The 16,217-nt window shown below is 39.0% G+C and overlaps 1 protein-coding gene across 2 annotated transcripts in view; it reads right to left on the reverse strand.

The window, feature by feature from the left end:
• The window catches only part of ANO6 (anoctamin 6), a 177,838-nt gene that overhangs the window by 41,811 nt on the left and 119,810 nt on the right, over positions 1-16,217 (reverse strand). For both annotated transcript variants that reach the window (XM_019748415.2, XM_019748416.2), the window contains exons 4-9: positions 11,013-11,078; positions 9,795-10,082; positions 9,465-9,578; positions 7,292-7,407; positions 4,869-5,003; positions 1,745-1,850 (exon numbers count right to left, since the gene is read on the reverse strand). In XM_019748415.2, the coding sequence (XP_019603974.2) occupies positions 1,745-1,850; positions 4,869-5,003; positions 7,292-7,407; positions 9,465-9,578; positions 9,795-10,082; positions 11,013-11,078 (825 nt within the window). The remainder of the gene's footprint in view (positions 1-1,744; positions 1,851-4,868; positions 5,004-7,291; positions 7,408-9,464; positions 9,579-9,794; positions 10,083-11,012; positions 11,079-16,217) is intronic.

The raw sequence follows: 16,217 nt of genomic DNA on the forward strand, positions 1-16,217 counted from the left end.
AGCAAAAGTGCTCTCCTTTTTCCCCTTTTAAACTTATTTTTTCATTTCATTAGTTCACTCATTTTTTTTTTACATACTTCCTTCCCTTTGTAAACCACTCTGACAAGGCTCAAGGATCCTTCAGGAAACTAGAAGAGATTGATTCATGTTTTCCAAAACAATGATAAAAAATGTACACAAGCACATATTTAAAAGTCATGTGTTTAAGGATGGATAGGTGGAGAAGAAATGAGAAAAGAGATGAGGTGGAGTGTGTGAAAGAGAATTCCTTAAGGAAAATGGAATTTGCAATTGTATTTTGTGGAGCATAATTTGCCTCTGGTATTACTGTTGGCATTTGCCTTAAATCCAGTGCCTGGGGATATGTACTAACTTGTGACTTTTATGAGATGACATCACTAGAAGGCAGCTTCTCTTTTACTAGCTTCAAGCCTTTCGCTTTGTTATCTATGACAGATATTTGTAGTATAGAATTTATGTTGGTTTGGGGAAGTGGGCAATGAAGTCTATTCTAATTCATAAATTAAGTGTAAAACTCCATGTATTGACAATACCCTGCAATCATCTTAATTAAGCGGCGGAACAATTTTTTTCAAACACAGAGCTCAATTTGAGAGTAAAGTGCCTGGTGCTACTGTCAGGCAGTGAGAAATATGGTACTGGCAAGAAATGCGGATTTTTCCGTCAATTTCTGGCTTTCTTAATTAATAGGTGGGTTACCTTGAGCAGATTATTTAACTTCGCAAATCCTTAGTGTTTTAATCTGTAAAATAGAGATGATACCTGTTCTGCCTAGCTCACAGGGCTGTTGTGTGTGTCAAAAGTGAAAAGTCCAAGACTTTGCAAAGTATAAAATATAAAGTGACATCACCATCACAGCAACGTCTTTCAGTTAAAATAAGACTTGTATGGGGCAAACAGAATATTCTGAGGTCATCTAAGGACTCCTAAACTTACATGGCAGAACAAGGGGATAGAGGAACGAGCATAACGAGGGGGATGATATGTCAAAGTTGTCAGGAAAACTCTCCAAAGCAGGCTGACCATCCTTCTTCCTGTCTGGAGTTACTGGCACGCCTTTCAGTAGGCTCCCTCTTGTCTCAATGCTTGTCCTAAACCTCCTGGAGTTTAAGAGGTTGTAACTCAAGACCATCTGCGTGTATAAGGGGAACCAGATGTTTTATGGGACTATTTGGAGAGACAAAGTAAGTATATGCTATCATTTATACACAAAACCTTTTTTATGCATATTTATAGATGCAGTCTAAATCTGACCCACAAAGTCTTTAAAAATCCAAGCATAGTTTCAGTATATTTTAAAAGTGGGAAAACACACGTACACATCTCAGGTTTCCACTCACTTGAATCAAGGAAAATACCTACAACAGTAAACCTATTAAATAGTATTCCTGAGATAAGTTGAGTTTGAGACTTCTGCTTTGATTACTTGACATACTCAAATCGTTTTAATTCCGCAGTGCCTCACTGACCCTCCAGGAGATTTTATTTTATTTTATTTTTTGACCCTCCAAGAGATTTTAGATAAGGCTTTCAATCTCAATTTATTACTTGTAAAAGGGGAATAGACATGCATTCCACATCTACCTTTCAGAATGAAGGGTTAGTTGAAAATTACCTTTCTAAATTCCTCCGAGAAAAAAAAACAATTTCAATGTTATGCTAAAATTATTAGAAGAAAAAATATCTTTCATTATTTGTAAACGTTTGGAATAACAAAAATTACCTTTGAGGACTCGCAAGTAATATTGAGTCTCCAGAATGGACAAAGTCTATCACATTGAGGACACATAACGATCTTGCCGCCAATATCAGGATGACAAACTTCTTTGCTAAGGAAAGGAGAAAAATTAAATTTTTAAAAATTTAATGAAGAGGATTTCCTTTCTAGCAGCATGATAAAAATCCAACGTCCATTCACGATAAGAAAACGAAACTAAATTCTTATAAAACTAGGAATAGAAACAAACTTCATTAACCTGATAAAGGCCTACAAAAAACATATTTAATGGTAAAATGCTGCGAGTATTTCCTTTAGATCAGAAACAAGACCATGGGGTCCTTATATCACCACTTCTTTTCAGTGGAGGTCCTTGCCAGCACAGTAAGTCAAGAAAACAAAGCTAGGAGGACTGGCAAAGGAGGGGGGAAAAATGCTATTACTAACAGATTACATGATTGTCTGTATAGACAACTCAATAGAACCTACAGATAAATTATGAGAATAAGTGAGTTTAGTAAGTTTGCTGGACACAAAATCAATATACAAATATACATAGGGGCACAAAAAGAATTACGTCCCTATAGCACTGCAACAAGTAGGAATTAATTTTTTAAAATACCATTTTTCAATAGCTTAAAAAATATTAAAGGCCTAGAAATAAATCTAATTTAAGAGGTATGAGATTTACATGGAGAAAAATTATAAAACTGTTCTGAAAGAATGAAATACATATAGTAAATCCTATATAAATAGGTACATGCTCATGTTAATAATTTGGAAGCATCAGTATTTTAAAATGTCGTTCCTTCCCCAATTGAGCTGTACATTCAGTTAGAACAGCAAAGGGCTCAGAACAGTCAAAGGCACCCTTAAAGAACAAGGTGCTATTGGCAAAGGTTAAGAAAAACTGACCAAGAGAACAAAATAAAGAGTTCAGAAAGAGACATCTGACTTATGACAGGGCTTGCCCAGAAAATCAGTAAGGTAAGAACTGACATTTCAATAAATGGGGCTGCTGCATTGGAATATCCATATGGAAAGACATGAAATTGAACTCCTAAATCCTATTATGTACAAATCAATTCCAGGCAACCTGAGAATGCAACAGGAGCAACTTATTAGAAAAAAAAAAAGAATATTTAGATGACCTTGGGGTAAGGAGAAATTCCATAAGTGAGAAACCAAAAGGCATAAATCACAAAGGACAATAATCGATAAATTCGAAATCAAATACACCATAAAGGGAGGGGAAAAATACCAGTAGAAGTTTTGCAAAACATAAAAATGACAAAGGACTATGCACCAGAGTATTTAAAGAACTCATACACGTTGATAAGAAAAAACAAACAACGACTAGCGACAAGATGCATACTGCTTGCTCTGGAAGCCATCCAGGGGAACTCTTTATGTGAATGGGACTTGGAGCTATGTAACTGCACACTTTCAAGGGGTGCATTTTATGGTATGAAAATGATTTCTCAATACAGCAGTCATTTTTAAAGTGGGGGGCATGGCATAAGCTTTAAATAGGCATTTTATAGAAGAGGAAATATCTATAGATCCTTCACTGATGCATACATATTTTCAAAAGCACACAAAATGAAATATATTTTGTAGGGATACAAGTATATGTGATAAAGAATATCTATTACATGTAAAGGAATGATAGAAGTCACTATTTAGGACAGTTGTTATTTCCAAAGTGGAAAGTGAGAGGATGCAATCCAGCAAAGCACTTCATGGGTCACAGTAATTTTTTCTTTTTAATTGGATGCTGGATCATTATTCCCTACAGCTTAAATACATTTTCTATATGCATTTTTGTGAATCTACTCAGTATGTAATAAAACAAACTGAAAATAGTTAAAATTCATATATTTTAAAAATATTTAAAAGTTAAACAATTAAAGCCCCAAAACTTCTGAGTACAGGGACCATATTCCCAAGACCCTCCCCTAGTTTTCTATAAATTGATGTGTGAAATTGTAGGAACCGTGTGGTGTATCATGGTGATTTTATAAAATGAATTATCATAAGAACCACCACAATTCAAGAACCTTACAAAAATGTAACTTTTGCACTTTGAAAGTGTATTTTCGAGATGCCTTTTTTTTGGCTGGCACAATATACAAAACAATGGGGAAACCAAAGACATATTTAGGCAAAAGGTAAAAACAAAGCTTTTGACCCTAAACTCTTTTTCAGTGAAGAGAAGTGGGTATTTCCAAGACCATCTGCAGCTTTCTGGCTAAGAAGCCATAATGGGTACAAACAGCTCAAAATCCTCTATTAAAATAGAAAGGATAATTATGCCTACACATCAGGGCTGCCACGTGAGCTTCCTGCCTTGGGAGTCAGCCTGATATGCTCCGGGTTAGAAAAATGTGGTCTGCTCATCGCTGGTACCCAGACATTTCGATCTGGCTGTCACATCTGGATTGAGGCCAGAGGATCAAGAGAAAATATTAATACTTGGTTCAGTGTTTATCCCTTCTGGAGGCTGAGACCACCAAACGCGGAGGAACAGTAACAATTCACAAGAGCGATGGTGAAATTCAGTGTTCTGGCACCCATGTATTTCTCTTTAGACAGTGCAGCTGGTATTAATTCTAACATCATCTAACATTTATCACTTACTTTTCCCCCTAACTTTGTAAGGGAGAATCTTTCCAAAGGAAAACAAAAGTACTGTTTACTTGAGTTTTTAAACATGCATTTCTTAATATCTTTTCTAAAAGTATAAAAACACCAATTTTACCAGTTTTGCCATTGAAACCTTGGAAGTACTCAGAGCTGCTCTAGGCCTGTAAGCTGAGTGAAACATTCCTCTCGGGGCCAGAAGTTCAAGGACAATCCTCCCTCTAGACGCCCATTCTTTTTCAAAGTATTGTCTTAAAACATTGAAGTGTTTCCTAATGGTAATATTCCTGTCAGAGACTGGGCTGTATTATCTAAGAAAAGTTTCCACTCCACTTAGTTGTTATATTCAGAACAAAAGGGATGCATCATTCAAAGCAGTAAGTGTTCTGCAATGAGTCTTCTTTTACTAAAAGAGTCTAAGACCCTGAAAATAATTTTATGTCTCATCAACTTTTCAGCATGGAAACAAGGAACAAACAGGGGTTACCTCCATGTACAGTTATTTTGATTAATATATCCATAGAGAAAGCAAGCCACTCCTACGACTGCTGCCAGGAGGAGCATCTGAGTGTAATAGCCCAGCCAAGCAAAATAGATTCCAATCTTCTCTCCATAATATTTCCTGAAGAAAGACAAATTATTTTTAGAAGACACACATAATCACTCTGCAGCCTCATCCTAACATTAATTTCTGATTTTAAATAATGGAAGCTTTAAGCTTAAACTTCTGACTCCGTTCACCCTTAAAATACACTCATTTTCATAGCAGACCCCAAATTCCACTATAAAACAAAAAGTAACTTACATATCATAGAGGTACTGATTACTGGTGAGCCTGTGGAAGCAAACTAAATCAGAATAGAGCAAACGAAGGCAGAATGCTGAATGTGGAGCAAGTAGAGACTATCACCATAGTTCTTGGTAAAGACTAGCACTTTTGACACATTCTCCAAATGATTCTTCTTAATATGCACGAAACAAATGAACGTGACCATCTGCTCACAGTTACCTACTTTTGCTCATTTAGGGAAAGTCCTTGGAGCAAATGTAATGTAAACCACAAATAACAACAAGAAAATGACTGGTACTAATAATCATTAGTAGTGGAATGTCCAGCTGACCAAAATATTTGTCAAATGCATGGTGAGAGTGGGGAGAGGGCCGGATGGATACAACTGGGGAATCCAGCGCCCTGAATGCCTTCCATCTAGCACTTCAATTTTTGAGTTTTAAAGTTTTAAAAACTGATCAATGGTGTGCTCTGGGGTAAAATGAAAGACGCCAGGTAGGCAAGGCTGGATGAAGGGAGGCTGGGCATGAAGCAATGCCAGACTGTTCTTGAAAAGGAGACAAATACAGTTAGGCAGAGGGAAAAACCGGTTTAGGGATGAGGAGAAAATAATGAGATAATTTTCCAGGTGATTACTGCTGTTGTCGATCTTTTCTAGACTGATTCACGTCTGTCTCAGCATTGGTTGGTTAAATGTGCAGATTTACTGAAGTCTGAGGCCTTTATGATGCTCCCAGCTCAGTACGGAGCTGGAATGAGCAACCTGGACTAAGGCCAGTGGAGTCTTAGCTCTGAGAAGAATGTGGACACCTGGAAGATTTCAGACAGGAATATCCCTGGGCTGGACGAGCATTCAGAAGCCAGATGTGAGACCAGCATCCTTGTGACTGGCCTGCTGTAGGCCACATCCCTGGGGCAAAGGGATGAAACCAACATGCAACCAGGAGAACAAAGTGGGTCCATTTCCATATGACTGGGGGTTTGTTGTCCCTCATGCATATGGCGGGCTCAGGATAGTGCCTGGGACAGAAAGCCTGGCAATGGGTTTGGGATATCCTGGCTCTTTGCTGTTAGGCTTTCTGTAATATGTTCTTATTAACCATCCACCCTAGAAACGCCACGTTTATAATTGAAAAGAATGTTAAAAGTTGCATGGTCCGACTCCCTAATAGTAAAAATATCCTGACAGATTTAGAGAGCTGATGAGGCGGTCTCTGCTTGGATATTTACAGTGACAGGGAGTTTATTACCACATTACACTGTAGGCAAGGTCAGAATTTTTGAATATTAAACAGAGCCTGCCTCCTAGCTCTTGCTGAGAGGCTAGGGGATAATGAGGGTCCCTTCGAATGTGATATTCTAATCATTCTCTCTCTCTGCCAATTCTTTACATTTTTAAAAATTCAGCTTTGATTTTCTTTATCAAAGTTAAAACTGTACATTTATTAAAGAGTTAAATAGTTCTAGAAGACTGATTATAAAAAGCAACCTCCCTCATTTTCTATTGCCCAGAAGTAACCACTTTCAACTCTTATTTACCTCTGTATCTCTACATAATATACTTGTAGTGTTGCTTATTGATTTTTCAGTTTTATATATCACCCATTGACTTTCTACTTTGGAAGAGCAGGATTAAGCTCTTTCAACCCCGTCTCATCTGCTCATCCACACCTCCATTCCTCTACCCTCCTGACCTAGTAACATAATTTTGGTTGGATTAATTTCCTTGCTTTACATTATTATGACTCTGTAAAGACTATTCCTGGCTGAATCAAGTGGTCTGCTATACTTACTTTTTCTTTCTTGATGGGCCCCAAGAGTTTATGCTAATGAGATGACTCAGGATGGGGGCTGTCTGTGTGATTAGAGGGTTGGGGCTTTCAGCCATGTGACACTGACCCAACCTCTGGGGAAAGGAAGGGGCTGGAGATTGAGCCATGTGGGTAATGACTCAGTAGTTCATGCCTATGTAATGAAGCCTCAATAAAAACTCTGGGCAACGAAGCTCAGAGGTCCAGGTGAGCCTGCCAGGCAATACTCTGAGTATCGTCACAATTAGATGCCATGAGGGCAACTCTGAGTCCGTCCTTCCCATTGGAGTGCTCTATACAACACCTCACCTGATAAGATCCAAGGGCTGTTTTTTGTATATGCTTCGAGGATGAGCCCATTCTCTGTACAGAAGGTACCGCTCATTAGGGCAGTTGAAATCCTTTGACGGACAGCTGAAGTTGCACTGGGAAACAGAAGCAAACAAGTGAGCATCGCAACCCCCATGTGTTCTCAGATCTGCTTGTTAAATGTGGTGCTAATACTTCACAGTCATTCGTGACTAAGGAGCCCTCATTTGCTGAAGTGGATGGAAATACCACATAAGTTTTAGTGATTCTCAACCAGGGGGATTACCAAACCCTTGAGGGCCATTTGCTTATGTGGGTGGGGAGGAATTCTTGGTTGTTCCAATCTTGGGGAACACCGCAAGTATTTGGTGGGAGCCCCAGGGATGCTTAATGTCCTATAAGTGGGCCAGTCCTAAACAATGAAAAACTGGGTCGCTCAAGTCCCCAAACTGCCACAATGAAGGGACACCTGACAGTCCAGACCCCTCAATGGACACTGGGAGAAAGCAGGGCCTTCATTTGTTAGCAGCAGGGTCAGTTTTAAACCCAGGCTTCTTTGTCCCTCAATTCAACAGTTATTCAGTGACAAATGTGGAATATAAACAATGAAAAAATTTGATGTTACATACTTAGCTTATTCAAGAAACAAAACTCCACCTCTGCTTAAATTCAGTCACTCTTCTTCCCACCTGACTCGTTTCCTTTCTCCTGTGCTAGAACCAGATTATCACCCAGCCAAGTCTTAACTTGGGTCCTGACCTCCACTCACCTTCCTTCCAAATATCACATGAGATCATTCCTTGGCCTGGATATGGCACCTCTGCAATTATACGAGGCTTTAATGGAAAAGAACTGGGCATGGGCAGATGACAACTGAATACTACAGAACCTTGGCATCCCAGATTAACATTCATGAGAGCGCTCTGCAAGTGTCCCCAAAGTTCATATTATCATGCTATAATTGCTAATTTTCCTGGGGCATAAATATAAAACACACAAACTGTCAGGCTGGACTGCTGCATTGGGTCTCTCAGCCAGGAAGCTCAGCGTCTGCTTCTCTACCCTTCTCTCTGGTCTTTATGCATGTTTACCAAGAAGCTGTCTAGTGTCCTAGTTATAGTACCTTATAAGGTACATTTCAATATTGTCTTCATCCATAAATACATGTACTACACAGTAGCAATTACCAATCTCAGTGTTTGCTTTCTTTGGTTTTAGAGATCAGATAAATTGATAATCAATGCAACAAAGTAACAAGTGCTATATTGTATTTGACTTATTTCAATGACAGAATTTACTTAAAGTGCTTAGATATAATATCCTTGCATTTATAGAATCACTAAGGGTGTGAAGCACTCACATATAAAATATTTCACTTCATGAGAGATATTATCAGCTAGAGAAGTGCTCCTGAATTTGAGGAGTTGCTGTCAGCTCAGAACTTAGTCCTTAAAAAATGTCAACACTGCTGTATTGCCATTATGACAAGAACCCTGACAGATGCCTTTTTAGAAACCCTGTGATATTCCAGGGCACAGTTTGAAATGATATTTCAGGGGGTGAAAAAACCTGTATTATAGAAGATTATAAATGAGAAGGTCTAACATGTATTTTGTTTACAAATAATTAATACTTTCCTGGATGATAATGACATCTGTCAGTAATTACGAAAATAGCTAACACATACATAGTACTTATTATATGCCAGGGGCTGTTCTAACATTTGACATAAATTAATTCTCACAGCAATTCTATGAGGTAGGCACTATTATTTTCCCCGTTTTATTGATGAGGAAATTGAGGAACAGAGAGTCTAAATGACTTTCACAAGGTCATCCAGCTAGAAAATGGTAAAGCAGGCATTTCGGCCCCAGTCTTGATGCTCTTAACTACCAATCTACACCGTTTTACACATTGACTGTGGGAGAGCTACTGTTCATTCATTCGTTCACTCATTCCTTCAAAGACACTGAGGGGATCTCTCTGCCTGGGTTCCTGGCCTGGATGAGCAGTGAACAACCTAGTTCCTGCCCTGGATGAGTTTGTAATCTTTCGATACATTATCTTCATTTTACTGAGGAAGAAACTTAAGTTAGGTCCAGATGATTACCCTCCCCTATTAACAATGGCATATTCATTAGTTATTTCATTTCATATTTGCTGTTTGACTTACATCGTGGAGGGGGAAAGCTGCCTTGTAGATCCCAGAGCTCACAAGTTTGTTAATCCCAAACTTTTTCACGTTTTCCCTTACTTGATACTTGATCCGAGAGAGGATGAAGTAAACCTAAAAAGATTGCAAAACAGAGTGTGTGGTTTACATAGTGTAACCAACCAATCATTGTTTACTATCATAACAAGAATGTGTAGGCACATTTCTTTTCTTTTTTGTGTATGTGGCAGCTTTTAAACACAAAACTAAACCAACCAAACCAAACCACTAATTATTCAACAGCAGATTCCAAATCACCCAAGACAGCAACTAAATTTGGTTTAGACTTACAATGCGGCTTCTGGTGGCTGGGTTGAAGAAGGTATCTTTGTCACGGATATAAAAGTCATTCATCCGGTTCTTCTCAAATGGGGCAGTGAAAAACTCTTGCTCTGGCTTGATAATACTTTCATCCACTTGGAGGACTTTGGTAAACCAGTTGAAATTACTGAAGGCTGAGGCCCGGGTTTTTAGATCATTGGGTTTCAGAGGCAATTTGATGTGCATTATCTCAGCATATGTACATAATACCTCCCATGGGGCATGTACTTTTACAAATACAAGCTTGTCATCCAAAACCTATATTGCAAGAATAAAAACACAATCTAGGAAAACCAAGCCAACTATTTTCAGTTTTAAAACACACAGATTTTTCTTATGTTGCTGTTAGAACACACGTGTGCATGACCCCCCCCCCACACACACACACACGCTGGCAAAAGTAAAGATACAATAAAAATAGATTTGCAAATTATCATAAATTTTTGCCTTAATTTCATGGTTTGAATTACTGAGAAAGTAATTAAAATTCTTATCATAGTTCTTTCATAAAATTACTAACATTTTAAATGAAAAAAAGCAAACTTGTTATTTGCCCATCACTCCATCTAAATTAGTGAGTAAAAATAAAACAATGGAATACACATTGTAATGCTATTATAATAACAATTTTTAAATTTCTGAAACCTAGAAGAGGACTGTTTATTATACATCTGTTCAATATCATGTTATGTGGTCATTATAAAGGATATCAAAAAAATTATTGATATTGCAACATATTTACTATATATTAAAGTGAAAAAAACAAAACACTGTGATATAATAATTCACCTTTCTGAAAGAGAAAAATGCATATAGTTGAGCAAAAAAAGTCTAGAAGAACTACAAGGTGATTTATGGATCGTTAAGCTACAGATTGTTTTTATTTTCACTATTCCTATATTTCCTATTTTTTTGTAAAATTTGCTTGTGTAATAAAAAACATCTTTAAAAGAGTTCTTAAAAGAAGACCATTTATACATGTATTTATTATTACATTCTTTGGCTGTTAAAAAAGATCTGCTGGCTTTGATCAGAAATTACAATAACAACTCATTCATAATAGATGTTGATTGACTCCCCTCCCTGCCTACAACTAAGGCATGACTGGAATTGCATGTTTCAAACGGCATTCTGGAATTTCCCGAGAGCAACGGTGAGCCAAGGGTTGGAAAGGGACCAGATACTCACCGATCTTGTGGCTTCCAGCTGCAGGCCATCATTGATGAGGTTAGATTCATAAGCTTGTCTTTTTTTCTGTCAAAAGAAATTGAAAAATATGGTAGGTCTTTAGTTTTACCATGGGCAGAAAAAGGTTTGTTTTGTTTTGTTTTTAAGAAAAAAATAAACAACAAATCAGTTTGAGCCTGATTAAGAGAGACGTTTGCTCAAAATGGCACAGAAGTGATGGAGGTGCTCTGGCTGCTGACCTATGGGTGCTGGTTCCTCAGAGGGAGGGCTGTGGAGTAACCGGGACTCCCTCAGTTCTCTGGAAGGCACTTGGTTGTCCCCAGGGGTACTTCTGAGTTGCATAAAAGTCTCACTTCCAAGTTTTCTTTAGGTTTATAAGAGGTTTTGCACACAAATGGAGTTTTCTGAGTCCCATTCACTGATGTCATTTACTCGCTATAGCCCAGAACTAACATTCTAGATTTTTAAAATTTTATTTCTATACCAGACATTCAAATGGTTCAGTTTTTGATGCATGTATTTCATCTCTGCATACCGTAACCAAATGCAATAAAACAACATGGACAATTTTGGCAAAATAGTGAATTTTTCTCTCTGCAAGACTGAAATGATTTTGATTTTGAAGCTACAAAAAAACATGTAAACTACAAAACTGGGGAACTAATTAATTGGTAATGTATCTGTCCATGTTACATGGCCATTTAAAAAGGTACAGAATATAGTTCTGTATTTATTGATATTAAATTCTCTATCTGGATAGGCTTTTGCCATATTGAGTCCTATGTTGTAAGGGAAACATGTAAAGGTAGAAACTTGTTTGACCTTTCTTTTTTTTAATTTTTAAAATTTTTATTGGGTAATATTGGGGAACAGTGTGTTTTTCCAGGACCCATCAGCTCCAAGCTCCAAGTTGTTTTCAATCTAGTTGTGGAGGGCGCAGCTCACTGGCCCATGTGAGAATCTTACCGGTGACCTTGGTGTTATGAGCACTGCGCTCTGACCAACTAAGCCAACGGGCCGTCCCTTGTTTGACCTTTTAAAAGAATGCTCCTGATGATGAAGCAGTTATACTGCTTTATGAAAAGAAGAAAATGGGTGGACCTAGGGGTAAGCACATGAGCTCTGAAACCAGACTGCCGGTGTTCAAATTCTGGGGCCATTACATATCAGCTCTTTGACCCTGGGTAGGAAACTTAAACTCTGTTGCCTCATTTTCCTCATCTGTAGAATGGGGAAAACCTCACCAGTTTACTTTTGAGGTTCTTGTGAGGATTATATGATTTAAACTACATATAGTACTTAAACTAGAATTTCTATCTCTAGGAATCACAGGAGGTGAATTGGACCCATTCTCCCACTGAAGAAAACCGAAAAGGCTGGATTACTTATTATTAGTTTTTTAACTTCAGCTGTTAATAAAATAGAGAGGAATTACAGGGTCAAAGCCAAGGTAATCCAGTGGGTCTGGCAGTCAGGCCACTGCCCAAGGAGCACCATTCATGACCTGCCAATTATGAATGGGCAGAGGCGGGGCTGAGCTGCAGTGCTGCAGACAGTGTCCAGAACACGGGACGCACCTAGTGAATGAAAAGTAGATGCTGTCAGAACAAGGCTGACAGTCAAAAGGTGAAAAAAACACACCTCGCATTTGGCTAAATGTAAGTCCAAGAGGAATCCCAAACCTATTTTGTGGAAGTATCAGAAACAGAAGATTGCTTTGTTATTATATATTTAATAAATAGTTATGTAGTACTTAAAACATGCCAGACACTTGTTAAGAGTTTTGCAAATACAACACATTTAACTTCTCATTACAATTTGAGCATACAATAGTCAGAGAAAAACCAGCAAGTGCTAAAACTCTCCCCAGAAAGAATAAGCAACTTGCCTAGAAATGCCCAAATCAGATGAGAGCGAGGAGAGCTGGAGGGGAGCTTTCCCACTCCACTCCCATCAGGCGACTGTCCACTCTGCCTGCCTTTCACCCCGGCCATTTCTGCAATGCACCTGGCTAAGTTTTTCAGTCCTTTCTACCTCAATCTGCCATAACCCCAACCTCAACTTCAGAAGCTGATTCACACTCACCCTGCTTCCAACTAAGCAGTATTTCCCTCTAGATCCTAATTCTTCTATTTTGATTCTTGCACAGTAGTCCACTCCTTGTTCCTGATTGCTTCTTTCTTTACTATTGCCTAAAAGCATTTTTGATCCTGCAGACCATGCTCAACACAGCGTTTGGCACAGAGGATATGTGGGTGAAAAAATATACTTGATAACACATTAATTCATTCTACAAACATTTCCCGAGAGCATCCCACCAAGTGCTGAGGATTCAAAGAAGAATTTAAAATAGTCTACTATAAAGGAACTACAGAGAAACTCAGTGTCTAGTGACCTAAGACTTTCTCCCAATGCAAAAGAACTAAAACATTTGTTCATCTATTTCATGGCACTGGAATGGACATCTGTCGTTCTTTATGGCCACCCAACATTTCAACTCCTGCCAGAGCCCACAGCCACTACAGTAGATAAAAATGCAGAAGTCCCGTTCTTGTCTCCCGTGAAGTTCAATGATTGGCACACGAGTTGGCCCTATTAATCAGACCTCCCACTCTGGACTCTGAATCAGAAGGCAGCAATGTAAAGAAGTCAGGCCAAGCACCCATGGTGTGAGAGTGAACGCCAGTTTCAGAGACGGTAGAGGTTTTGGCAGCTTTTGGGGACCACTGCCAGTCAGTGGTGTCGGCGGTGCCAACAGCAGCTCTGGGCTTAGGGGAGCAACCATATTTCACTCCTAGAGTGGGTTTGGGGTGCTGCTACTGGCTGCCTCCTCTTCAGGCTTGTTTGCCCAACACTTCATTAGGACCTGTGAACTCCCTTACACTCCAAACTCCTTGTCTGCTTAAATTAGAACTCATTTCTGTTACTTGCCAGCAAGAATCCTGACCGAAGAGAAGCCACGAACTAGGGAAAACTATCAGCCTAAAACCGAAATCACTGTCCAGTGGAGGGAACAGGGGTTCTGAATAGACCAGACACCCCGACTTCCTCTCCTTCAGGGGAGATGACTCATCCTGAGGCTGTACAAGGGGCAACCTGGATTGTCTCACCAGCGGGTCATAAGCCAGACCCATGACTGTCTTCTGTATCCTCTATGTCAGTCAGGAATAATTTCAATTAGGATGCGAAGTCTCAGACCCAAGTATTTGAATTCTCATGGACAAATATCCTTCTAAGGGAAGGAGAATCAGTCTGGGGCTTCTCCAGTGGTCCAATGGGCATGTGAACAATTAAGTGCTCGTAAAAAGAAATCACATAACTATGTTAAGTGGCCTTGTTAGAAACTCACAGTTCCTGTCACAGTTAGGCAGCCATGATGTGCAGCTGTCTCCTTCCTGACCCGTACGCATCCCCCAGGGAGCTGTTCCAAAGCTTCAAGGTGCTTTTCATACTTCATACCTAACTCCCAGACCAGCAGACTCACAAATGACCTTGCCTCCCTAGTCACAGAGAAAGTAGCTGCCACTCACTGTGAAACCCTGCAGGTGTCTTTCACCCTACCTACCAATAGCTGAACATTTCTCTTCTTGGTGTAAAAAAATTGCATCCTTTTCCTATCTCTTCTTGAGCTTGTTTCGGCAATACCTTCGCTTTGTTCTTTTTTCTTCATGGCTTTTACTCAGCCAACAAACACCTCAAATGTTTCCCATCTTTCAGAGTATTAAATCTTTCACAGCCCTGTCTGCTCTTCGGTTACCATCCCTGCACCTAGAGATGTTTGTCTTTTAATCTTGCTATTCTTGTCACTTAGAACAGGCCTAAACATGCCTGGAACAGAATAAACATGCAACAAATGTCTAATGAATGAATACACGGAGTGGACGATGGATCGATGGCTGCCTGTTAAGTGGGAATGGGTTGAGGAATACAAATGACTGCAGAGTAGCAACTGGGCTCCCTTTTCTTGAGTCACCCAAAATGTTCCATGAACTTTTACTTATGGGCATTACAGAATATGATGAAGGAAAGGTCCAGTTTAATTCTGGAGTGTACCAGCACCAGACAGCTCAGGGCATCAGACCATAGACTCTGAATTACTAGGTGACACAAGGGGGTGGTTGCAGAGAGCTGGGAATGAACCAGCCCCACAAGAGGGCAGTTCTGGCATCAAATACAACAAACAAACAACTCCTGTCTTGGTTGTATCAGCTTCACGGACCATGACTGTAACATGCAGCGTGGTTTAAGTTAGACATGGTTCCCCCTCTGTGGAATTTCTAAACGGAGGCTATAACTTCTCCTTACCTCATGGGACTCTCTCCTCTCAGATTTTAGTTGATCACATTGCCCCTTTAGTTCTTGCAGTTTTGGTTTTCCTTTTACTCTTGGGCATAAAGGTTAGATTACGAGTCAAAATGCAGATCCTGGTCCTGCGATTTGCTAGCTCTGTGACATTGGCCAAATAACTTAAACTCTGTCAGCATCAGTGGCGTCATCTCAAAAAACGGGATAAGAAGTATCTTCATCTTGGGAGCGTTTTTAACGATTAAATGTGATTATGGTTATAAACTACTCAGCATTGTGCCCTTCAAACATGCTCAACTTCTCTTATTCCTTTAAAAAAAAAAAAATCTTCTCTAGCCTGCAGGGTAGACACTCTACCTGTCTTTTTTAGTACCAACCATCTGAACAAAAATAGGTAATTGCCACTTGGCCTCCATACTGTGCACCCAATGACACCTTAATCCCTCTAGTGGGACACCAATGACACCATTTTATTAGAGGTCCAGGAAATGAGTACAGCCCTGCTTCTTCTTTCCTCTTTTACCGTGTTTCCCCAAAAATAACACCTAGCCGGACCATCAGCTCTAATGAGTCCTTTGGAGCAAAAATTAATATGAGACCCGGTTTTATATTATACCCGGTATACTATATTATATTATATTATATTATATATTATATTTATTATATTATATTACATTATATTATATATATTATATATATTATACCCGGTCTTATATTAAAATAAGACCATGTCTTATATTAATTTCTGCTCCAAAAGACACATTAGAGCTGATTGTCCAGCTAGATCTTATTTTCGGGGAATCAGGGTACTTCTCTTCCATTTCATTTTAATGGCATGATAATATGCTCTCAGAGACGTGTACTGTAATTTATTTAACCAATATCAAACTGTTGGATATT

Source organism: Rhinolophus sinicus, linkage group LG02 (assembly GCF_036562045.2).
Source record: "Rhinolophus sinicus isolate RSC01 linkage group LG02, ASM3656204v1, whole genome shotgun sequence".
Classification (NCBI taxonomy): domain Eukaryota; kingdom Metazoa; phylum Chordata; class Mammalia; order Chiroptera; family Rhinolophidae; genus Rhinolophus; species Rhinolophus sinicus.